Source organism: Pelecanus crispus, chromosome 1, assembly GCF_030463565.1.
Source record: "Pelecanus crispus isolate bPelCri1 chromosome 1, bPelCri1.pri, whole genome shotgun sequence".
Lineage (NCBI taxonomy): Eukaryota > Metazoa > Chordata > Aves > Pelecaniformes > Pelecanidae > Pelecanus > Pelecanus crispus.
Window position 1 is genome coordinate 139,289,601 of NC_134643.1, and position 26,568 is coordinate 139,316,168.

Sequence of the window (26,568 nt, forward strand, 5' to 3'; positions counted from 1 at the left end):
AATGTTACAATGTAATATGTTACTAAGCCTAAAATTTTCAAATGTTGTTGCCAAAGGCTGGTATTTGAAATCTAAAGGACAAAAGGTTACAGGTGAGAACTGATCTCACAAACAAGAAGTTTCTTTCTGGTTATGGCTAAAGTAAATATTTAAAATAGATATGGTTTTTATATTCCTTGCCTACATTTAAATGCTTTCAGGCTCTGTGTATTTGTTGCTGTGCTGGTTGCATTCATTACTGGTTTCACTCCAGCTACCTGTGCTTCTGTTTCTTCCACACTGGATTATTCTGCTGGCTGCTTCTTTGGACTTCACATTTCACCACCTGCAGGATGGCTATCCACAAAGTGCTCATTCCTCTGCCATTTCAGGCCACTGGGGGTTCTCCCAGCGGTTTGGACTGAAGCTGTATGAGGCACTTTTGTGATCTATACATGAAAAACAAGAGTACCAGCTTCCTTATCTCCACTTTCAGAGGGTAGTCCAGGCTACAGCTTTGCTTAGTAAGTTCTAACCATTCTGGTAGTTTAAAAACTGCTGTGTTTCAGCTTTTTGCCTTGGGAGCTGAAAGGCTTGAGTTTCAAAATTTTTAAGTGTGTAGGAAGGAGAAGATGCCTTCGTGGGCCACATGAAATGACACTCTAGGATGCACCCAAATACTGTGGTTAGAAACAGACTTGGATGTCAACTCTTCCTCCTCCTCCTCTACATGGATGTTCCTGCTTTCCAAATAAAGGCAGTGGATCAGCTGGATCTGGCCTGTGAAGCGCCAGTTGGACCACTTTCCTTAACACAGCTGTTCCCAGATTTGTCTCTGGAAGTGGGACGCTGCCAGTTTTAATATGTTTGTGTGTTAAGTGGAGCAAAGCGATCATCCTAATTGTTGCAGTTAGTAATGCTGCCGTATAGTGGAAAGGTTCGTCTTAAAATTAAAGTTTTTTTGTTTCCTAGCAACAGCAGGGCTCTGGATTTGCCTGGTCTTTTCAGGAAAGTTATTTAACAGCTGATTTTCCTTAGCCAAGAATGCTGCTTCTGCTCAGCTAATACATAGTTAAAATTACTTCTTCAGCACTCACAGTATTCACATTCACAGAGCAGAATGACTTCATGGGGAAGGATGTGAAACTGCTTTCCAGAGCAAGATTTGACACACAGGAAGAGATGCAAAAGAAAGGTCTGACTTTCCCACGTGTGTTTGCTGTTCTGATAATGTTGGCTTTTATAGGGGCCCCAATTTTTAGGCTTTTTTCCCTTGCCTTCCATTTTGCTAGGTGAGAGGAGCAGAATTGATACATTTTGGTGTGTGGTCCACCTTTCTCACCAATAGATCATTTTGTAACATGAAACTCATGGCAGATGAAGGTAAGATAAAGCCACAACTGAGTAAAAGGCAAATGACAAGCTCAGTCTGAGAACACAAATTAGAAGTGTTGCCCTGTTTTTGATAAAACATGTGCCTGAAGTTGCCCCTTTACAACAGTCCTTTTGTTTTCCTGAGCAAACAAACAATGGACAAGCACATTTCAGAATTTTTGCCATTTGATGCCCAGGTTTTCAGAAGTCTGAAAGCACTTAAATCCATTAGAGCTGTCAAAAGTGAGATATATTGAAGTTTAGATTTTGCTTCATTTTATAATCAGAGTGGGTGTGGATGGATAATACACCAGAATCAGAATCTAATTTTCTCTGTTGTCTTCCCAAGATAATAATCATTTAAAAACAGTGAATTACAAATTATTTGGCCCATACTGAAGTTGTCGTCTTTCTCCAATTTGTGATTGGTGTCACTAATAAAACCCCCAAATCTCACTTTTTTTTCTTCAGCGCTTATTATATGTGAACAGAAAGAAAGCTTCTTTTTTTCCCAAATTAATATGAGGATTCATACCTAATTTGATTCTTAAATTTCCTGTCCTTTGAGTTCTCAATTCCTTTGGCCTGTAAACTAAACGCTCTTTCCAAAGGAAGTGCCCTCACTGTATCAAAAAGTTTCAGACCTCCAGTGTGCATGCTTGTGTTTCCTTTTCTTGAAGTAGGAAGTAGGCTGAAACTTGTAGTCAGACTCGAGCTATGACTGAATTCTTGTGCAAAAGTTGATTGCGACTTCTAAGAACAACCTTCCTTCTTAAGCTTTGAAATTGCTTTGTAAGCAATTTCTAAACTATTACAGTTAATTTTCATTTTAGTATTTATACTTGGTCTTAATCTACAAGAAGTTAAGCTTAGTCTGAAATATATGACATGTTTTTTTTTAAATGCTATTTAATGTGATTATAATATATACAAGTCTGTATTGCAGGATAAATCATTACTGTGTAGTTGTTTTGGGGTTTTTTGGGTGGTTTTTTTTTTTTTTTTTTGTGACCAATTCTGGCCATATAGCAAAGCAGTGAAGTTAGCAAAGTTCATGCTATAAAATTGAAAACTTGAAGAGTTCGAATTGAAATACTCTTGGTTTCAACCAGAAATTCCTAAATTTAGAAAAAAGTTGCATGTTTATGTCTCATGAGACTTTTATCTTCTAAGGCAACTTCTGGTTATATTTTTGTATTTTATGATGTGATTGTGATTAGAATTTTTTTTTTTAATTAAGCAGATTCTTACACAATAGCATGATTTTAAGGCAGTGAGATTTTAATAGAACTCAATGCATTATGAGAGCCATAATAGCATCACTGCTGTTGACAGTGGTTTTACACTAAAATTGGCTTGTGTTTAGGATCTAATGGGAGGCACTGACAGTTTGCTGGTATAACAAACTGTGCTGAAAAACTACCTTAACAGTTCTGTTGCTAGTTACTACTATGCTTTATTGCCTTGAGCAACTCCCAGTTTCTGGGAGTACAGGGCATATTAAAGTTGAGAGTGTTGTGCCTTTTGTTTTAGCTTAAGTGAAAGCTGCAAAAGGTTCATAGTTTTCAAATGTACTTCAAATTTTTACCATAATTGTTTCCCTATAAAAACTTTGGTATTCTTCCCTTTAAAGGACCATGTAGTCATGCAGAAAAAAAAATTGAATGTGCCTCCTGAAGTTATGGATTCTTGAAGACTGTTATGATGATTTTTTTTTTTCTTTAGAAGCACTGTTTTTCTTCTGAAGAATAGCTTTGACAGTTTCCTCTGGGGGATTTCAAGGATAACACATTTGGTTTTTTTGCTAACTATGAAGGACACTGATGCAAATAGCTAATAATCTGAAGCCATGCTAATCTGAAGGTTCATAATTTACCAGGATGCTAGTGAATAACAAGCGGCAGAGTTCTGTATTTTCCTCCAATAAGGTTTCCATTATCATATTATGGGTTGGGGTTTTTTTTGGTTTTGGTTTGGTTTTTCTTTTTTTTTTTTAATTCTATTGTGTAGAGATAGGTTGCAAATGCTGAAAAATAATGAATCCGTAATAATGGACTAAGGTTCTTGCTCTCCACATGGACAAGGCTGGATGGAGGTGAGTCTTAGATTAGAAGCTGAATGCAGTACAGACTGTTTCTGACTTTTTCTTCTGTTAGGCCTCCTAGATTCCATTTAACTTTCAGTATACTTCAGGCTATTTCTTCATTTTCTCTTGTTTACTACTTTTAGCTTACAAATTCCAAAACCTGGTGCTAAAGTTTTCCTTTTGTTGTTGCTAGCAATACCATAAATCATACAACAGCCACATGAAGATTTGTGATTTGCTTAGATCATTTAACTATATGATGCCTTCAGGTGCATTCCAGATAGAGAAATAAGTACCGTGGTTTTAACCTGTGTAATAATGTTTTTCCTGTTGAATTATTTATTAGTTTCATAGTCTCCTGTTTTACCACAAGTAGTGATCTCTAATCTTCATTTCAGTTGTCACTTATCTCTTCCCCTGTCTGGTCTCTTAAGACATGCTAGTGTTAGAATATGTAAACTGTAGTATAAGAAATTATTTATGTGCCATCTGCTGCAACAATGCAGAGACCTAATCAAGATTGTACTAGTAATACTGATGAATTACCTTAATGCACTAAAAATATATATGCATAGTGTAATTGTTTTACAATGGAAACAAAAGCTTAGGCAAATGAACTGCAATCAGATACTTAATAAAGTGAGATCGATTTTTGGGTTCGTGACAAAAGAGAACTATTTTCAGGATGAAAATAGTTTCATGCACAACTACAAGAGAACAAAAAGAGTTAAAAAGATCTCTTATGCTTAAGGTGAAATGAGGCAGGGCGCATTTTTATGGGTATGTTCTTTTGAATGTGAGTTGCTGCTGCAGAAACAAAGCAATGAGTTTAAATGTTCCGTTCCAGAATCATCCAAAATTGGTCATGTGCAACATTAAGCACATCCCCACCCCTCCACACCCTCTGGTGGATGCATTGTAAAGATCTTTGTACTTCACTTGGAAGCCTTCTGTCTTTACAGAGGGGCTGTACCTTCCCCTGCTCTTTCCTTCTGAATGTGGGAAACCATATCCATTGGTCTTTTAGACCTATGTGAAATGTTTCATTATTGCATAAAAAATCCTCATTCATTAAAAGATTTGATCTAAGTTGGCATTAGCTCTTGCTTCACACTTGTCTAATGGAGGAGGTTGAACCTAGATTTGGAAGGGGAAGCCCAGAAGTATGTTTGGCTGAACAGGCTCTCCTGATACAGAGGATGGGAGTTGAGGATGAAGTGTGATTGACTTATGTTTCTATTCATAAATCAAGCTTTGCGAAGCAGATACTAGTGTTGTAGTATTTCTTTTTACGTATCTCAGGAAGTTTAAGGGAGTTCTTATCTCTTTCTTATCAGCCATACTAAATATATGGTTGAAGTACAGGCCCCTGTGTCTGTGTTTAAAGAACTGTGGATGGAAGATTTTAGCATAAATTGGAAGAAAAATATAGGACAACTGAAACAGAAATATTTGTGGTGTCATATATTAGCATTGTTCATTGAGTGATTCACGAACTGCCTACACCAAGAGAGACGTAACACTGAAAACAGTAGTACTGGGGAGCGTGCTTAGACCCAGTGATCAGTGACACCGAACACGGTACTCTCAGCACCCCATGCAGTGGGTATGTCTTAGGGATCTGCTTCTTTAATAAATGTTTATTGTTGGTCATCTGTTCTCCACCCAAATTTGCATTCATTTGCTGGGCCCACTGGACTCAAGCTACATTTCATTAGCACATTACTAAAGCTGGTTTGTAAGTAGATCTCTTTCCTCCCTGCTCAAAGGCTATTCCTGCTGGAGCGAGGCTTGGAGAGCTCCCTGGGAGTACAGCCTCTCATCACTGCTCTAGTCCATAGCCACTAGCGCTTCTGATGCTCTGCTTCCGTCCGCTTCTGTGCGGACATTTGCTTCTGTGTCATTGCTCGATTCCCATCATCATACTGGATCCATTCAATTATCTTCCTGGGGCTTTTTTTTCATTTGCATGCAAATTTTTGTGATACCGTCTTCATCTCCTCTGCTAGTCTTCAATTATGTTTTATTTTTATTTTATTTTACCTCATTCACACCTGTGTTCATGAGGTGTGAATAAACAAGAAAAACTCATTCTCCTGAATCTTTTATCAGTGTGAATGAATATCTAAGTGATGAATAATTACCCTTTTTAATGCAGATGCTTACTTCTGTTCCTATGCTCATTTAATGTGTTTCTGATGCTACTTACATTGTTACCTAGCAAGCAGTCAATAGAAGACAAATTTCTGTTGTAGGCTTCTACATGTTGCAATGAACTGTGTATAGCCTTGATCCATAACCAAGTTTATTGAAACATTGCTCACATTGCGTTGTAAAATTGTCTACATTCTTTTACCAGGATGGTGATTTTGATTTCACAGCACTCTGGTTCTGCAAAAACAGTTTATACAAGTGCTAAAAAGAGTCCAAGCTCTTAGACATAATCTTTTTTTTTTTTTCCTAGATTCTTTTTTTCCTTGATTCTAGGTCTGCTTGTTAGTTTGTCTTAAATTTTGTTTTATAGATCACTTATGTTTTCCAAAATGATTTTGTAATGTTGGGTAATCTATATGTGTTTATGGAGCTGGGGTTTGCTGCTTCAAGCCCACTCAGTTTGTGTGACCCTACAGTGTGCAGTATATTAAGAATTTTGTCCATGCTGTACAGAGCCGGCTAAACAGGAACTGGAAAGATCATCAGTAGATGGTGCAGGATTTGAGGTTCCACAGGAACAAGGGGATTTTCTCATGTTGCCATGATTTTGTGTTTGGATTTTTGTGTTGTCTGTTTGTTTTGTTGGGTTTTGGGGTTTTTTTTTCTTTTGAATGGTGATGTTTTGGTCTTAAGGCAGGCCATTGTCTTTGGACTCAAAACGTTCCTTGTGCTTTAACAGGGAGTCTGTTAGTAACCAGAGGGACTGGCTGACCCCAGTGTGGTGTGTTAGCATAGCCTGAAGGAATTGTACAGGAGTGTATATTCATTGCAGGCTTTTCCAAGAACTTGGATACGAAGTATGGGGTATTAATTCTTGTGATGTGTAACCTCAGTGAAGCCCAGGTAAACTGGATACTGTATTTGCCTCTTATACATCAGACCTGCTTTTAGATTTCTTGTTTACTAGTAGCTCGCCCTTCTCTGTCATTCTCCGTAGGTACAGACACTGTCTGTTACCCCTTCAGAGATGCAGGATTTACTACCCAGCTGCACTGAGTCTCTGGAATCTGTTTTGAACCTCAGAACCACACCTCCCCTGTGGTTTGAATGCCAAGGCTCTAGTCTTATGAATACTTTGGATTTAAGTTATTCCATCTATCCCATAGCGGTGCAAGTAGACAGACATATAGATACAGACCTTTAAAAAGCTTTAAAGCAAAATTTTCTTAGGTAGCATAGAGGATATAAAGATCAAAGAAAAAAACGCAGCGTTAAGTGTCCTCTTCTGCAGTTAACCCTTCTCTCTGTACTGGCCTTACATGAGAACCAAATGGTGAACTCAGAATCTTTTGCCTGTATCTCTGCTGTTCTGCATAACATGGGGTATTTCACTTCAGCTCTCTGTATAGGTCATTTTCTACTGATGTAAATTGTTTTACTTCCATTTCTGACTGGAATACTACCCAAGAGCAGTGGAAGTCTTGCTCTGGCTACTTGCTGTTGAATCCCCTCATTCCTGCACCCCCCGTTTTGAACATCTTGCCTGTAGCTTTTAAGAATCAACTTTCACAGTCATTTATTTTTCTACTGTTTAGGAATTTACTGTTGTCCAAACCTCAGCCTCTTAAGATAAACTTGGTCTTGCAGTTTTTCCTAATTTTCTGCTACATTATTGTTCTTAGAAGTTCCACCAGAAGGTTTGGAGCTTTCCATCCTAGTGGGTGTTCAGGCTGTTGGGCCTAGTTCAGAGAACAAATGCAGAACTGCTTCTTCACCCGTGGTATTCCTGATGCAGTGATTACAAAACCTCAAGCAGAATTCATAAACTCTGCCTCCCAGTTACTGTACATTGTGATAATTTCATGAGTAGGTTCTTATATTTTATATGAATGGTAAAATTTAATTGTACCATGAGAAAATGATCCTGATTTGAATATATTGATTTTGTCTGTCCAAATGTATGTGTAATTTCAGGATTTATTTTAAGTCCTGTGTAAGAATAAAATTGGTTTTAAGATGATTATTTTTTTAGCACTTTCCCCCCTCCCTCTCTCATTTCAGATGTTGCAGTTGTGGACATGAGTGATATTTCCAAGCAACCATCCCTGTTCTACCACCTTGGCGTGCGTGAAAGCTTTGACATGGCTAATAATGTTATACTGTACCATGACACTGATGCTGACACTGCTCAGTCTCTCAAAGTAAGGTTCTCGCTTCAAAATCTGCTTCATTTCAGAAATACATTTAAATACCTGATCCTGCAAATGTTTGTGTTTTTCTGAAACTTCCATTGAATGGGATTCCCTGATAGCTACATAAACAAATCATGCTAAGAAAAACAGCTGCTAGCAAAAATAGTAATGAATAGAATAGTATAAAAGCTTATTTATAAGAAAAGATCCATAGTTTGGTACAGATTTTGTTTCAGGTAGACTTGGAAGTGAGAGTGCAGGCCTGATTTTATCATTCTTTTTCCTCTTTTAATTAGAGTACATGTAAAAAAATGTTATGGCCTGTATAATGACACTTGAACAAGGGCTGTATTGCTACCTACTTCTACTATTGAAGCACTTCTGTCAGATGAGGTTTATATCTCCTAGGTGCTGAGTAGCTAAGATTACAGGAATCTCCTTTTTGTTGCTGTTTGAAGATAAAAAGATCCTCACCAAATCTTTTTATAGGCCTGTTGTTCATTTTTATAGTAGGATAATACATGCTATACACTTAAGTCCTGAAATCACTGTTCTGGATGCAAGTCATATATTGTGGATGTTTCTGTCTTTCTCAGTGCAGATTCTCTTTGTTTTAGATCACATTTAGACTTTTATCCTCTGTATCATCACCTACTGCTGCTTTTAATAATATCCATTTTCTTGCTACCTTCACTGAGAGCAGTGTTGTTCATGCTTTGTGTTTTTTTCCTTATTCCTTACTACTTTATATTTTTCACACCACCAATGTCCAAAAATCCTTTTTGGAATTCTCCAACCTCTCTTGATCCTGTAAGAATATTAAGTTTAATCCTAATTTTGTATGAGTTGTCTTCTCTCTTCCCAGAAAAGCTCTGTTCTGTCACAGCTGCTTTTTCCTCTTCTCTGCTCCCATGGTCATTGATTTTACCCTGATGTGTCTAGTATCCCACACTTCCTTTCTTCAGGTGGTGGTCCACATACACATTCACATTCCATGTGACCTGGAGTCACAAGAACTTGGAGTTGGAGCCTCTCACGCTCTTTGCTCAAAGAGGTCATCCATACGGATATGCTGTAAGGCATACTTGCATGCCCTCCATTCCTCTAGCTAATCTGGGTGGGCAGGCATACAACTTTTCATCCTGCATTGGTAATATACCTGATTGCAAAGAGATCTTTCGTTTTTATTTTTCATTAACACATTCAATACAAGAAAGACATTGAGGGTGCTGGAGCGTGTTCAGAGAAGGGCAATGAAGCTGGTGAAGGGTCTGGAGCACAGGCCTTATGAGGAGTGGCTGAGGGAACTGGGGTTGTTTAGTCTGGAGAACAGGAGGCTGAGGGGAGACCTTATCGCTCTCTACAGCTACCTGAAAGGAGGTTGTAGTGAGGTGGGTGTTGGTCTCTTCTCCCAGGTAGTTAGTGATAGGACGAGAGGAAATGGTCTCACTGCGCCAGGGGAGGTTTAGGTTGGATATTAGGAAAAATTTCTTCACGGAAAGGGTAGTCAAGCATTGGAACAGGCTGCCCAGAGAGGTGGTGGAGTCCCCATCCCTGGAAGTGTTCAAAAAATGGGTAGATGTGGCACATTGGGACATGGTTTAGTCTAGTCTACCCTTGATTGGTTTAGTGTGGACTTGGTAGTGAAGGTTAATGGTTGGACTGGATGATCTTAAAGGTCTTTTCCAACCTAAACGATTCTATGATTCTATGATTTTTATGTTTCTTCTATGCTGTCACTCAGATATTCTGATCAACCTGGTTCTCCCAAGGATGTGCCAAAGTTTGGGAAGCACCGGCTAGTCATCTTCTATTTGTCTCTGCGTGGTGAGGACCTCTGTGGATGGCTTAGATTTCGGCACTTTGTGCCAAGCACATACGCAACCACCTGCTCCATAACTGGAGTGCTGAATGGCCTCCAGGGTTACATCCATCCATGGGTTGGATCTTCAGATTGGTTGTTGCCAGAACATGCAAGTCTTTGCACTGTCAGTTCTGGGGCTTTTTTTCTAAGGGTGTAAAGCTCAAGGACGAGTCTGGGGACCTGGGAACACTAGAACATGACTGGGTCACTTAAGGCTAGAAAAGCTATTATCTGCCTTCATCTCTCTTCTGCTAGGAACCCTGTCAAGTGTCACTGATCTCTTCCTCGTCTCCCAGTTGTTTGCATAACCTCCTTGGCCTACATAGACCCCTAGCATATCTTACTGTGGGATCAGAAGGCTTGATTTAAGTTGCTGGAACCAAGTAGAAGAGATCCTCTGGATCAACAGCTAGAGTAGTTTAAGCAGGGCACTGGGACATGGTCCTACCCTCATGTCCTTGATACCTTTTCTGCAACTGAGCCCCAGTTCAGTGTTGGATACCACTCAAATATGCTAATACACCTTTCTTAGGAATACTTCGGAAGGTAGACAGGGATTGTTCTTGGGTCTTTCAGTGAAGAACAGTTCATGACACATTTCATGGCATAGGTGCTGGATAGTTCTCAGAAGAGTTCGTTTTTCACTGCTGAGAAAGATCTTTATCTGCAGTAGGTAAAGCCCTATTGGAGATACCTGCTTAGCTAGGTAGATGTATTAATTTTCAGATATGTGATATTTCAGATGTCTAAGTCTTCCATCACTTTTGTTCTGAGGTGTTTTATTGGGCTTAAGGAGTTCAAGTTAATCAGTAATTCTATTTAGGTTTTGATGCCTTAATATGTATTTTTGACTATCTGCTCATGTTTCTTTATTCTCAAGTTTATGACTAATTTGGTGAGGTTTTTTCCCTTCCCTTCAGGAATGTATTACTTTACTTGGATCTAGGTTGCTGTGCATGCCTCTTAAGAGTGGCTAGCCTAAGTGTTATAAAGGTAGTATTCATGACTGCTATTACTTCTACTGGGAAGATCAGTGAAGTCAGGCAGCCTGACTTTCTACAGCTTGTTTCTCAGGACCCATCCTGAAATTCTTCCAAGAGTTGTCTCTTCAGTTTCACCAATGTTCTTTCCAAAACAACGTAGTTCCAAGCATATAAAAGAATATGTGATCTGGATTTCAAGAGGGTCATATTTGCAGAACTAAACCTCTTAGATGGCCCCTGACATTTTGTCTGCCGTTGAGGAAAAGGGTGCATAGGCACGATCATTTCTGTGCAGTGGTTGTCAAAGTGTATTTCAGGCTGTCAGATGTGAAGTTGCTCAAGCAGAATCATCTTAGGTTATCAGAGCACATACAATTGAATTATATCAATAACCTTGCTTAGAAACAAGTCTATATCTAACATTTGTACCGTGGCTTACCTGGAGATCTGTTTAGTTTCACCAAGCAGTGTTCATTGGACATGTAAACCATCACTAGAAGGAGGAGGAGGTTACTTACCAGCAACTGGAAATCTTTGAGGTCTGGTTTACATGCCCATTAGTTTATCATCTGCCTCATAGTTTCAATACCTCTCTTTAGATTTTGAGGTGAGAAGAATTAGGGTGTAGGAGGAGTGTGTTGGTCTGTGCCCATCCAGGTAGGAAAGAAGCCTAGGTATCTTAAGGATACTCTTCCAGAGAAAAAAACCCTTCCAGCTTTGAATGCTTTTGTCTCACAAATGCCCAGAGTGTGACTGGGTATGTGGAGTGCCCAGCCTGAGAAACTCCAGTTACTGGCAAGTACAACTTTCTTCATCTTCTGAGCACTTCTTTAAACAGGTTTCTTCTTTGAATTGTTAATTTTTTCCTAACCTGAACTACTAAGACTTTTCTTGATGTTGTTCTGTCCCTTTACTTGGAATTTGCTGTGGCAGGAAATTTGCTGTGAAGAACACATCTGTGTGTGTGTGTGTATATATATAGGTAAATATAAGTATCCCTGTTAATTTTATTGGAAATAATAATTCCCAGTAAGAATTAATAAACTTTTTTATTCTCTTTTTTTTCCCCCAGGATATGGTATCTCAGAAAAACACAGTAAGTATTAAATCCACATTCAGTTTAAAACACAAAATGAGGATACTACATTTGAAGCAACTCTAATAACAAAGCTGCCAAGCATGTATGTGCTCTATATGATTGAAGGAAGTCTGTTTTACCTATATAGAATTCAAACTAGTGGAAATCTTGTTGACTTCCTTTCCAAAGTAAAACTAGATTAAAAAATTACTTTTCTTTGGAAGTTCCTTTTTAAATTCTAGAAAAGTGCCAGTAGATGTATGTTGTATATGTAGGTTGATAGATCAAAATATAAACTCAGAAATTCAAAGTCTCTTTCTCCCTCTACGACTTTCACCCATTTGTGCAAATGTACATGTGTGTGTGATGCCTTAATAGGGCTTACTCTTGTATCTCAAACAAGTATCTTTGGCTACTGTATACCTATTCTCTTCCTCACAGATTCACAGATTTTACTTAGGAATGCAAAAGCTTATTTTCTGAAGTAAAAATATGCTTACCCTTAATGCAAGTAAAACCAAAGAAGTAAGGCTGAACCAAGATAAAATTTAGTGGTTATTTTAGGTTTATTGCAATGTGCCACAATATCTTACACAGTTATATATTTTGTCAGACTTCACATCATGTCAGTGATTATTTTCATTAAACACTCTACACTGTTATTTTGAGGACTATTGAATTTGCAAAAATCTTAAACTTCCATTTATTCACATCTGTTTCCCCCATTCACCATATACTTTTATTTCCTTCTGAAGAATATAGAGCAGGACTTAAAATAATAAAATGTTCTTAGAGTGCTAATAATTTAAGAGCGGACTAGAAGAAATAATGCATTAGTTTATTTTGAGCTGCTGTTTATGCTTGACCACAGCACTGCATGTAGTCTGAAGATAGGTCAGGTTGAGCACATGAGTAAATCCAGGTCATCTTCCTGTCTGTCTTGGTGATCTTTGAACTAGTTTCACCTGTGGTGTGTGAACTGCATTTACTGGTCTGTACTTCTGGGAAGGGGGGCCTCAGAGTGAGGCAGATTTGCTTGTGAATGCTACTATCCATCAACTGGTGGATGTTCAAAGTGTCACAAGCGTGTGTTTTCCCCTCCAGAGCAAGGGGGAGAATTGTGACTGAGCCATTTGGTGGTAATTCCAGGAATGGAGTAAAGGCAAAGAGGACAGTGGCAAGTTCAGCCTAGTGCGATCAGACTAGCAGCCTGCAAACTTTTCTTTTGGCAGATTCTTTCTCCCACAGAGGGAGGTATTTACCTTCACGTGGAAGAAAAGAAAAGATGGATCTGGTGACATGGTTACTACAGCAGGCCCTGCTGTAAGACCTATAAACACCATGTGGCTAGCAAAAGGGGCAGGGAGGCATCCTGCAACTAGGATCCTGATCCCTCCTTTAAGAAGGAGGGATTGCCTAACCCACTTTGTTCAGGTGCTTAAATTAAGAAAACAATTGTGAGCAAAATACAGTGAGGAAAAAATAAATTACTTTAAATACCAAATATGGATTCTTGATCCTTTTGTGTTATTTGGTTGTTCATATTCTCTTTTATTGGATAAATGTGCTCCCATATTGTATTCTTTTATCATTTTTTTAATCAGAAATTACAACAAACTAATTAGCAAGATAAATAGTTAATAGGCTAAAACTTCATGTTTTTCTAAGTTGGAGTTGATTTCAAATAGACAGTTGCTTTCCCCTCCTTTCAGATCCAGTGAGTTGTCATGAGAGGCTTGCAGTTTGCTGCTGGCCCAGTATGATGCCACTGTTTCATTGCTTGGTTAAATATTTTACAACCAAATGGGCAATGTCTTGTTTGAAGTTAATTGATAATGAGGGTTGCCCTGCTAGTTAGGTAGGTACAGAATCGGTGTTAATTTACTGTGTCCAGTCAAGTATGTAGTTACATAACCATTTCAGTTTAAATGCTGAGTATTAGATACAATAGTTAATACTCCTGTACTAGGGTTTTGTGGTTTTCTTTCACTTTTCCTGATTGAAAAGTGTGGGTATGCCTCTGCCATAGCTATGGAGTAGCAGAAAGAGCTTAAATGCACTCATCATTAGGGTCTGGAGACATGTTGGAAAGAGGATAGATGCTTGATCTGCTAAGCATTCTTCCAACCCAGAGGTAGCCACAGGAATACCATTGCTGGTCTTATGAAGAGAAGTGCTCTCTGTGTCTTAGAAGCTCTGTGTCCACCCATCTGCGCTGTGTATAAGGGAAGGGCGACAGCTGAGATTGCTACCAGGCACAGCACACAATTTTTGCAGCAGCACAAGTGAAACTTTCTATGCTGACTGCTGTAGCTTGGCGCTTTCTCTGAGGCTTCCCTGCCCTCATCTTTGCTATTTATCCTGTAAATCTCAAGTCATACAGAGGTGCAAAAAAATCAGCATGGAACGGATGTGGAGCCATGTTAAAGATGCGGAGAAGATGAATGTTTAGAGTGCCGTCTGGGGTAATTTTCTTTTGTGTATTACAAGTAAGCCTTGAAGAAAATGGATGTTTTCCTTGTAAAGAAAACCTTATTAAAATTCAGCATCAAGGAGGAGGCAAGAGCAAGTAAACTGGACATGAAGCTGAAAACAATGCATAGAAAAAAAGTCAGCAATTCATTTCAGGTTTGGCCTGAGTACAGCTGATCTAACAGTGAAAATTATACAGCAGCTTGCTGCGGTGATGTGAGTCTGTGAGATTTAATAGCTTACTGTCTGAAAAAAGAGTGTAAGAGTAGGAGAACTTCCTTCCTTTCTTCCCTCCTCCATCCAGGAATGACGTTTTCAGGGATAAGATAAGATGGGGAATGTGATTCAGTTCTACTTGACTCCCCCAAACAAGCAATTAAAATTCTGTATTGATAATTTATTGCATACTTGGATACAAAAGGAAAGAATTATTGGCTATTGGAGTTCAGTTCCCAAGAAGAAATTGCCCTGGCATGAAATTCAAGGCCAAGATGCTGTGTCCCATCAGTTAGGTTTCCTTCTGCAGAGCTCCTCTGAGTTTTGATGACTATTTTCTGTTAATTTTTCTGAGAATGTATGCACAGCTTCCTAGTTTCTGTCAAAATTATCATTGATAAAATAAATTGCAAACATGCAGTCTTGCAGAACAGTTTTTCCCATGTCATTATGGAAAAATCAATGTTTGAGAGCACAGTGGATGCTACTGGACTGTAGGGTACAGGAAAATAAATTTGTCTATGGAAAATGGGCTTGTGCTTTGGAGCTTCTTTAGATGTTGGATAAACATTGGTTTACTGGAGAAATGAAATTTCAAGGCTTTTTGAAAGCAAGAAATGATTAAAAAAAAAAATCTTCCCCCAAACCAATGTAACAGCCAAAATCCATGGGGAATCTGTTCTATTTTGATGCAACATTTTGTTGCTATGCTTGATTATTTTTTTTCAATAGGGAAATTTCCTCTCCCTCTACAGAATTTTCTACTTTCTACAAAAAGTCCAAGATTTAGTGAAGAAAAGAGTGTGCAAGGGGCTTTTTAAAAACTGCTGGAGTCAGGAAGCAAAATGTACAGTCCTTCTAGCAATAGTTCTAGCATTGGTTGCACGTGGTTTGAGAAACATACTTTGATCCATTCAGTTTGTTTGAATGTGGCATTGAAAATACAAATTAGAACTTCCCACTCCGGAAAAATTATTATGGAAAGTACAGAATATAAGGAGAAAGACTTAATATATTGTTAATTTTTCTTTAGTCGATGGTATGCCTGAAGAAATTTGAATAACCCTGTTAATTGCTTTCAGGGAAGGTATTTAAAGGAAAGCAAACTGGCTATTAAACCAAAAGGTTTATTACAGTATACCTAGGCCTGTGGGCCTGATGAAGTATTGTCAGAGATTTAAATGGGTTTTTTTCATTAAATCCTGTAGCAGCTCTTACAGTAAGCAGAGAATAATGTCTGGGCCATGGAGGATTCATTAGCAAAAATTCTTCTCGATCTAAAGGGAACAGAATTACAACTTATCCTTGCCATGAGGAACTTTTATGTTGAAAAATCACTTTTTATTGTAATTGGCAGAAAGTCTCTTCAGAATTTCAGTAGCTGTATAAATTAGACTGTATCAACTGTTTCAAGGCAATGAACATTTAAGAAAACTAAATAGAAAGATTTTGGCACTTGGACTCATATTCTCCAATTTAGTAGTCCCAAAGGATTGAAATGAGAGCCAAGACTCTAAAGTATGAATTTAATAATCTGAAGTAGTAGTATTGCAGAGTAGCTTTCTATTTTTTATTTTCTGATTATTTTTACAATATATAAAAGTTTGTATGATATGGTCATTTAATGACATATTTCTAAAGAAGCCTAAGGCAGCAGAAGTATTAAAAGGGCACAGGATGAAAGGGTAGGAGGAGTGTCTTAAATACAGACAATCATTTTTCCTTTTGGGGGGAGAATAGTACAAAGGCAATGGGTAACCCAGTAAATATTACTTCTAATGTTTCTAATAATGAAATATGCTACTGTTGATATAATGAGAACTAAGGCTTTTAAAATTTATTTATGAAAGTTAGTTTTTATGGAAATGTTACTATCTCAAGGGATGTGTATTTGTGGTGGTTGGATTATAGATAGCTAATCAGGTAGTGAATCTGATCGGTTCATAAAAGTAAGACTTGAAAGCATCTTGATGACATAAGCAGATGTGTAGACAAATCGTGTTAGAGAAATCTTACATTCTGAGTGGCAAAGTATTGCGTTGTTTTCTTGGACTTGTAAATATGGATTTACTATAAATATTTATATTCACTTTCTGTTGTTTCTTTCTTTAATAATTTCTCTATTCATGTGTCATGTCTGTCTTTTTGATTCTTATGCTGTTTTGTGGTGGTGTTTTTCTCTTTGTTGTTTTATTTCAACTTGGAGTAGGTTGCCAACCACAAAGCTTTTCTTCGGGTTCAAGTACCTCCTGAATACCACAGTGGTAATCTGATAGGCAAAGTATGTATCACTTTAAATCTGCTTTCTGTTGAATAGATATGCCATTTCATTACTGTGTTTCTAGGCATTTAAAAATGTATAAGGGTACTTTAAGTATAGTGCTTGGCAGGGTCTTTCCTTCAAAGTGATTGTAAACTTGGAATACTCGTTCCTTACAAGCTAGATCCCAAGCATTTAGAATGTTTGGATTGTGATAATCTCTCTTCACAGTCTTTAGGTATAAATACTGCATATATTCAACTTTGGAAGAGGTATCTTAGTCACCTGTATCACAAGATGGATAGGACTGTGATGTCACAGAAAACTACTATGAAAACCTTAATTCTTAAGACAACAGTTGGATTAAACTCCCTGAACACTCGAAAGTTTGTGACTTCTTTAAGTGAATGCAGTTCATTTTCTGTTATCCTATGTGTTTTCCTTCTAACTGCTTTGTAAGGTAGGGTAAGCACTCCTAATGCTCTTGATGCTTGAGTAGGAGGCAAAATGAACTGCATGGCTCAAGTGAAATAATTGTGCTATTAGCTGTGCAGGCATAGTTCCCTCACTAAAAATGCAGAAATTTTACTCAACACTATTTATTTGAAAAAAAAAAAACCAACCCAAAACCAAACTCACAAACCAAAAAACCAAAACCCCAAACCCTTTAATTCTAGTGTATGATTAGCTTTTGTTGTCAGAGACCAGCATCCTGAGTAGACGATCAGAAGAAGCAAGGATGATATTTTCAGCCATCTCTAACCCTTGATAGCGCAAGAAAAGTAGATGGACAGAACTTTTTTTTTTTTTTTACATAATGAAGATAAGAAAGACCCTCTTGGAAAGGCCACATACTCTATATGAAGGCACTTTATAATTTATTATATGTAAATATCGGATGGAAGAAGCTAGAAAATTGGAGCTGGTTGCTTTTCAGACAAGGTGATGTGCTCAAATATGTGCAGGGTTCCTGACTTCTGCACACAAAACTGTGTCTGTCATGGATAAAAATGTGGTTTTAATTGCATAGATTTCACTATCCAAAAAGAGGCAAGAAATCCAAGCCAAATAGATGAGAAGTTGGCTGAATAAGATTAGCACAGTGTTTCATGCGTGTCATTTAATTCTCTGAAAATTGCTTTGCTTTTTCAGTAGATAACTGCAGGTCTCTTTGCATCACAATATACATCATACTTTCAAGTTGGATTTTTTTTTTTTCCCCCTATTGCAGGAAGAGCTAATTCACTGTTATGAGTTTAAGAATACAGTTTATATATAAGCAGCTTTTGTGTTGCAGCGAACTCAGTGTTTGTTTGAATAAACCTGAGACTCAATTATTTTTACATACTGGTGGTTTGGGTTGCAATTTTTCTGACTTTTTTAGTAGGAAGTAAAGGTAACATTGCAACAGATAAATTATGTTGTTACAACAGAGATACTGTACTGTAGGGTTTATGAGGAAGGAACATGGCTTGATCTGTATCTGGTATTAGTTTATAATTCTAAATCCTTACGGACTCAGATCAGCAACAGCATGTACTGATGCAGGGTTTTTTTCCCATCTGTATGTTTAGTAACTGCATGCCCTACGCTGTTACTTCCTGTGAATGGTTTATTTCTCTTGTCTAGTTTATTAATGCATATAAAAATGTGCCATCTTCATATCCATTCTTTCTATCATATCTCAGCATTCTCCCATTGTTCAAGGTGACTTTAAATGGCTACAGCTTTACTGCAGGCTTAGATGATATGAAAAAATGAAAGGTATGATTTTGCTGTATGTGTTTGATGGCTTGATATCCCCATGGTGGCGGTTGAAGGGTATTTACTGGTAGTTGATTGTGTCAGATGTATCATACTGACCCATGCTTCAGTGCTCCTATCTAGTTGCTCTGAAATGCAAAGTTTACTTTTCTTTTAAACAGCAGAGAATTTTCGTAGCTCAAAATGGGATACTGGTGCTTCTAGTAGCTGTGGAAAACTTTGCAGTTTTCTGGTGTTTGGGTCTTGCTCAGGACCTGAAGACTTTGAACTTGCGGGTCTTGGGCTCTGAAGGGCATTTCCTGTTCCCTTTCATTCATCCATTCCCATTCATTCCCTCTTCCCTTTCAGCACCTTGATCATGTTTACACTTCTTATGTGGCATATTAAGGATTTTTGGGTTTTACTGCTAGAATTTTGTGTTAAGTCTTACATATATTACACAACATTTCAAAGTTTGGTTGGTTTTTTTGGTGTTTGATAGCAGCAGACGTTTTGTAGGCTCCTCTAGATTAAACATCTCCATAAAGTCCTTCCAATGCCTGTGTTTCTGTATTTCTCTCGCTCTTTGTGGGGAGCTATGCATCATATCCTTCCTAGCACTGAGTGAGCCTAGACGATGCAAGTACATCTCTGACCCCAAAAATTTGGAAGCAGAAGGTTACCTTGTAACTGTCAGACCGTTTTAGGGTCCATGCGTCACATAAGAAAATTAAACAGTTTCATTGTACTGTCACTTAACAGATCTGGACCCTTATTCATCACCCTTGTTAATACTTGTAACTCTTCCACAGAAAAGTCCTTGAATTTAATGCTTGCAAATCTTGTGTTAAACAGTGTGCTAAAGCATCACAGTGCATCAGCCCTAATCTAGCTGGTTTTTTTCTGACAGTAAAAGATTCTGTGTATACACAAGCATATTTCCACTTTCATTTGTTTTCTGAACTGTGCCTGTTTTTCTTTTAGGCTTCCAGTGGCAATTATTATTTTATTCCATACATCGTCACACCTTGTGCTGACTACTTTTGCTGTGAAAGTGACGCCCAACGAAGAGCTTCTGAGTATATGCAACCCAGCTGGGACAATATCCTGGGGCCATTTTGTGTCCCACTGGTGGACAAGTTTATCAGCCTTCTGAAGGATGTTCATGTTACATCATGGTAATTTTACAACACATACACCTCCAGAACCTGCGATAGTCTCTTTTTAATCTTATGAAAAAAGAGGCAAAATCTCTAGTAGCATTGACTTTTTTTTTAATTTATTTTTTGTTTTTCACTGCACTTAATATAGTGTTAAAAGAAGCTGCTAACTTTACTGCTTTCTGTATCGATGTCCTGCAGCTGTTGCAGTTAACTAACCCTGTTATCCTAGAAATTGATTTATGGTTACTTTCTGAAATATCAGTAAGCAAAGACGGTCCATGGGTAAGGTAAAGTGCTTAAGTATAAATTACAGTGCATAAGGTTGTAATAGGAGATAATATCGCAGCCTCTTCATAGAGCTCAAAGCCAAAGACTGTCCTTTTCTGTCACCAAGTAAGTGTACATATATGGCAGCAATGGGCAATCAAATATAACTTCCATGGTTTGTTAAAAACCAAAAGGTTTTTAGGTTTTGGGTTTGGGTTGGTTTGGTTTTTTTTTTTTTTTAATATTAGCCTTCTGATATCACCTAATAAACATGATACTGTTCAGCCACTTCTACAAGGGACTGTTGGAATTTTGCAGATTGGGGCTGCAGATGGAAGTCTCTCTTTCTTGATTGTTCACCCTGTACCCTGCAGCTAGTCTGGTTTTGTTTGTATTTCTGGAAAACACTGGGAGAGACTGAGCTTCAAGGTTTTCTTTTTCCTAGTGTCTGAAGCATGAGGTAGCAATGAGGGCCCTCGGATTTCTTTCTCTTTCCCCATTGCCATCCCACCCAAGTGAAAGGCTTGCCTAAAAACCTTTTCTCTCCTGGTCCCACACTTAGGATCCCATAGATAACTCTGCCCACACACACCTTGTCCCTTACACTTCCACCCATGGCAGGTGTGCTGTTCTCTGGCACCTTGCTGGGCAGCGACTAGGATATTGCTGGCCTGAAGAAGCACAGGCTGCTTCCTGCTCCTCCAAAACGGTGCTAGAGGGGAGGCTACATGCAGGCAATACAGGCCCATTTTGAGGAAAGGGACAAGAGGAGGGGCAAAAACTCAGTAAAGTTGGTCAGCATACAGGAGAGCTGTGCTCAGCAGTGCTGATTCATGAAACTAGTAGCACAGTTGGCCCTGGTAGTAGTAAATTTTAGTACTGTTTAGCTTTTGTGTCATTGTGAAATGGTGCTCTGGGCACCAGCTGTCCAAAGCTACCTGTATAGTTCGTCTCTGACATTTATGACCAGGGTTGCAGGTGATTTGGGTTTGATAGTTGTGTTGTGAAGTCCTACAGTAAAGCCTCTTTTCTCTTTCCCATTTTCAGGCTCAAGTGCCTGAAAGAGGCTTTTGTACAGCTGCAGAATTACACACTGTTGTGGTAGATCCCTGTGAAGAGGAAGATGTAGCTAGATGATCCCTCATTCCTGCCAAAAGCTTGAATAAGTTTGAAGAGGTTAAGTGTTGCATCATTCTTGAAAGTGAGACTCCCATTCCTATGTCATTTGGATACTTTTGAAAAGCATTACCCAGTATCCCACTTTGGTTTGGTTCGCACAAGAAGGGCTAATTATCATTAGCCTGGTAGGAGATGATGCTGGATAGAAGCCTGAGATTGGAAGTCCATGGTGAATTAGCCTAACCTCCACTGACAGTAAAACAACTATTAAAAGCTTTCCAACAGTGCTTACTGTGACCTTGCTGCTTTGCATTATCAACGTATCTTACACATTATATGTAAGTTATAAATGTGTATTAGACAGACAACTTGGTTTTCTTTGCTATGTGTAGAGCTTATGCTAAGCAAAGTTGAATACTTTGCAATACTCATTTGTAAACAAAAAAGGCATTGTATGCACTTGGGTATCTGTCAGGTGACATCTGCTAACTTCCAAACTATAGGCTCCATAAGCTGCTGCAGATAAAGTTACCTCTAAGTATCCTGTCCAGGTCATTTATAACTGACATACTGATAATGTATATATGATTTTGTATTCTACAAAAGCTCTGGTGTTGCATTGTGCACTGATATTAGCGTAAATAAGATGCACTTACTGGGGGCTTTTACATAGATCTTGCCCACATTATGTTCATCAAACAGATTGCAACTAAATCAGCTTTTGGTGGCTTGTTTTTGTTTTAGTTTCTTTGTTTGAAAGCCTCTTTCCTCCTTTCATGATAAAATCATGTACCTCCTTTTTACATCATGCTGGTCTTTCATCTCTGTGTCACTTTATTATCCCAATTGCTGCCGCCTTTGGGATACAAAGTACCACATCTGTCAGGGTCAGTAATGGGGCAAAGAAATGCCCCAGTTTTACTGTGTTGATAAAAAATTATCTCACAATCCTGGTTATAAATGTATTGATACATAGCCCCACCGTCTGAGGTGGGGCAAGGTGGAATATTTATAATGAGTTAATGAAAAATGTGGAAACATTTGATGTGCACCTCACTGAGGAAATGTTACTTTTTATTAGAAATTATGCTTTTTACTAGAAATATAACCATGCTTCATAAGAAGTATCTAATAGTCATCTTCCCATATGTCTATCTTCTATTTCTTTAGTGCCTATTATAAAGAAACAATGCTAAATGATATTAGAAAAGCTAGAGAGAAGTATCAAGGAGATGAACTGGCTAAGGAGCTGGCCAGAATTAAGCTTCGTATGGATAATACTGAAGTGCTGACTTCTGACATTGTCATAAACCTGCTTCTTTCTTACAGAGATATTCAGGTATGTTTCTAAACACTAAGGATGATTAATTTACCATGGGATTTTGGCTCTTGCTTGTTCTTCTATACTTCATTGTTTGTTAGACAGTGATTCAAAGCAGATGATAAATTGTTACATTGTTTAACAGTTTGACTTGTTTGTTGGGCAACTTAAGGGGCTTTAGACTCTTATTTGTTTTGCCTCTGAACAAGAGACACAGATTAGGTGACTTCCTGAGGTCTCCTCCTTTGTTTTTAGTAATTTTTAACCTCCTTAAAAAAAAAAAATTAAAAGAAAAACTTCCCTACCAAAGCAAGATGTTTGCTTTTCCCTTCCCTCCATTTCCTCCCTTGCCCCCGAAGTCAGATATACTTATAAATGAAAATGCATTTGTTGCGACCATTGTATTGGCCAGAGGTACCCAAGTTGAGAACGATCATTCAAAGAAACATTAATTTGTTTTTAAAATATAACTGCACCTTTTTTTCTTGCTTTTATTTTTTAAATAACTTCTGCTTTTGCTAAAACGCAGCCTGCATACTGTGTTTCCAAACTGACAGTCTGTGTGTTTGACATCCCTTTTAAAATATACTTCCAACCATTCTATGGAAATTTTTTTCCATCAGGAGCTAAGTTGGTTATTTCATACGTATAAATGGGTTGTGAGAGCAGTTGGTGACCACATCATCCTGCATTACCCGACTTTCCATTCTGAGATGCATATTTTCCTGCAGCGCTTTATCCAACTTCATTTTGATCGCCTCTGGTGATCATTTGCATTCTTTTGAAAGGTCTTCTCCCTTGAGAAATGTAATAATCTCGAAACATGTTTTGAATAAATTAAGTAATGTGAGGCCATTTGCAATGTCAGTAAACTGGCCTCTTCAGCAATGTATATGCAGGTTACCCCTGAGAAACCAAAATGAATGTACAACCAGCTGACATACTGCAGAATGAACTATGCTTGAGTCTGCGATGACCTGATGAAGGTCACCATCAGAAATCCTTAATAAGGCCTGAAAGAGCCAGACTCACCCCTTCTTCCTGGTGCTGGGAGTGTAATTGATGAAACTGGCCAGCAGGATTCAGTAATTTGGCCAGTGACATTGAGGTGAGGAAGAGGCAATTACTGACACGCATAAACAAAATCTCTGTTTAATTCCTTCCACAGAGTTTGTGGCTGTTTCACTGACTCTTCTAGGAACAGACACCTGAGATACTGTCTAGCAGTCATGATACATTTTAGTTTAGAGATGCTTTCCTCTGCTTTCACTTTCTTTTTTTTTTAACTTTTTTTTTTTACCAGGACTATGATGCTATGGTGAAGCTGGTAGAAACACTAGAAATGCTTCCTACCTGTGATCTGGCTGATCAACACAACATTAAATTTCATTATGCTTTTGCGTTGAATCGGTAAGGATGATTGATTGAGGTTCTTTCATTTTATTCCTGTTCCATATGGGCTTATATATAAATTTATAGTGCAGATAATATCAAATTATTTTCCCTTTCTGCACACACTGATACTCACCACAGTCATCTTTCCTTAATCCCATACTTTCTGTGCACCGGGACAGCTTGTAACTTTTGAAATCGATATTTTCCAACAACCATCATTTTGTCAACAATCTGATGAGAGTGGATCTGTTCCAAAGGCCACCTGAGTAATTGTGAAAGACTTCAGTGATACCAATGGGTTCTTGGTCAGGCTGAGATTGTTTATTCTGAGTCAATGATTATTCTGAACGTCTTGAAAAGTTTAGCATAACAGAGTTATGGGTGAGTTATTAAAGTAATAGGTAGCAATGCTTGATCCATGAATACACATTCATGATACAGCTTCCTTGAAAGGCTGAAAGGTGATCGGGACTTACCAGCACGTTGCTAGATTAGGAACCACAGAAATATTATTGAACTCTTCTAGCTAGCTACAGATTTCTGTAGTGTATATGTATAATAGTTACTTAATTTCTAAAGAATTTATATTAAGATTGTGTTGTAGCAAATAGATCTTATACAAATAAAATCACATGTAATAATAAAAGTAACTGGTTAGATGCAACTCACATGCTACTAGAAGTTGTGACCTGCAGTCTAACTAAAAATTAGCACTGGGCAGCATCATGATGGCATAAGTCAAAGGGATTAAGAATTTAATAATAGATCTAGAAAAGCAGTTCCTGTGGCATTTTATGGAAGGTGGTAGTAAGTCTGGTGCCATTTGACAGTTTCATTAGACTTAGGAGTAAATGCAAAATCATTGCTCAGAAAAATATTGGATATCACTATGTCGGTTCTATGTCAAAGAGCAGTCTTCTCACAGCATTTTATAGACTGTTCTCTAAAAAAAAAAAAAAATCATTCTCATGCAACCATGTGCAAGGTCATACATATAGGAACAAATAATGTAGTACATGCCAACAGGAAAATAGTAATTTTTGAAAAGGACCTGGTGGTTTGTTAATAGGCTGAGTGATCATCTGAGTGATACAGCGGCAAGCAGCTTGAAGTGATCTTTGAAAGAATGTAGTAGTAAGTAATACAGAGTATATAGAGTATTCAGCATAGGTGTGACTGGTACTGCGCATAATTCTAATGTCCATGCTTTTATGACAGCTAGCTACAGTGATGTTTTTCAAGGCTGGAATTAAACCTATTTAAAATGCCTTTTTTATTAAAAAAGCAAAGAAAACCAATAAGTTCTGAGAAGTGAATTGATTATAATGGGAATTACCTCTGTGAGAAGAAATGTATCAGGTGCCAGACAATGCCCAAATCTCTCACAGAAAAAGATAACTAGACCCATGTTTGGAACCTTAACCCAAATTTAGATGATGACAAGACTTTTTTAATTATAAGAAGGATAAATTATTAATATTTAGCTCTTGTTACCAAACACGTGACTATAGTTCCTACATATATAATTCAGCTTTATGTAGGTTATTGGTTAAGACTGGAAGTGAACATTGGGTATCTTGATTCCCCACTCCTGATATCATAGAACATTAAATCTTAGCTGATTAACCATCTACTGAGTCTGTTAACTTGGTTTGCTGAAGTGTATCTTTCAGAAAATTTTGATCTGAATGTATGAAGACAGAGGGAATCCATTTATATAACTTGCAGTTTGCCCTTGTATTTATCACACCTAATGAAAGATAATTTTCTCATTAGGCTGCTTAAAAATGAAAGGAAAAAATGCACTTCTGTTATTTTTAATGTACCACACAAGGCAGTATTTTAAAGTAGAAGCCAGTGTTTTGACATTTCTTTAATTAAATTATGTAAAATCTAAACGGTGTTCCTAGCTGTATAGTTATTAGTGATATTATTGAATATTATAGTTACTATTGTTATTATTAAATGGTATGGTTTTCCACCTTCCCCCCCCAACCCCTAGAAATTGCAGGTTTGATCTTATAAAGCTTCTGAAATTCAAGTCTCCTTAAGATATCGTACTGATGTCTTGAGAAGTGGTTTCAACAAAAAGAATTTGGCCCTATTTTTCAGAAGTTTGTCCAACTTTTTATTATTTCAGGAATTTGACTCAAGATGTTTAAATTTGCCAGTAAGTATAATGCTAGGGTCATGCCTTGTCCTTAGGAAAACATCCTGATTTGATCAGTTTTTAAAACTTATTCATTTAGAGGTGCACAATAAAATTGGCAAGCTCCTTTGCTCTCTTTGTCTTCAAATTCTTTGTATTTTGAGCAACATGTGAACCCCATGCCATTAAATCTTCTGTTTTGGCAATGCCAGTAGTGCCCTTGTAAGACAAGACAAAATGAATTACTCATGAACTTGCTTTCCCCATCAACAGGTTTCATTAAATCGGTCACTAGCCTGAACCAGTGTCACCCTGCTTGTGTTCTTCTGGGAACAATTTAAACATTTCTATGGAAATGTTATTTCAAAAATAAATGACCACTTTTCCATCAGTAAGAATGCAGAATTTAGCTTCTACAGATGTTTTTGCCTTCTTGAAACAAAATGATTGTCAAAAGTCAAGACTTTAACATTTTCAGAACAAGTCCACTTAGTTCAAAATTACCCCTAAAGTTGCTTTTAACATCTTCAATGGGATTTTTGAGTCACTTATTTCTTCTGTTTTAAAACCAAATTCTTTCTAGTGAGTTCTATCAGAATCTATTTATAATAATACAGAACAATGTTTTCACTTAATATTGTATTAATTTCAGCATACAGAACAGTATTAATGTTGCTCAGTACAACTGTTTGAGTCTACCAGGAGCAAAACACATCACAAGAAAAACAGAATTAGCAGCTGTAAGAATGTCTG

General features: G+C 37.7%; 1 protein-coding gene across 1 annotated transcript in view; it reads left to right on the forward strand.

The window, feature by feature from the left end:
• Positions 1–26,568, forward strand: part of MAP3K15 (mitogen-activated protein kinase kinase kinase 15) — a 91,371-nt gene that overhangs the window by 19,560 nt on the left and 45,243 nt on the right. The window contains exons 2-7 of the mRNA XM_075715204.1: positions 7,655–7,794; positions 11,705–11,728; positions 16,608–16,679; positions 19,386–19,579; positions 22,121–22,289; positions 23,575–23,681. Coding sequence (XP_075571319.1) covers positions 7,655–7,794; positions 11,705–11,728; positions 16,608–16,679; positions 19,386–19,579; positions 22,121–22,289; positions 23,575–23,681 — 706 coding nt within the window. The remainder of the gene's footprint in view (positions 1–7,654; positions 7,795–11,704; positions 11,729–16,607; positions 16,680–19,385; positions 19,580–22,120; positions 22,290–23,574; positions 23,682–26,568) is intronic.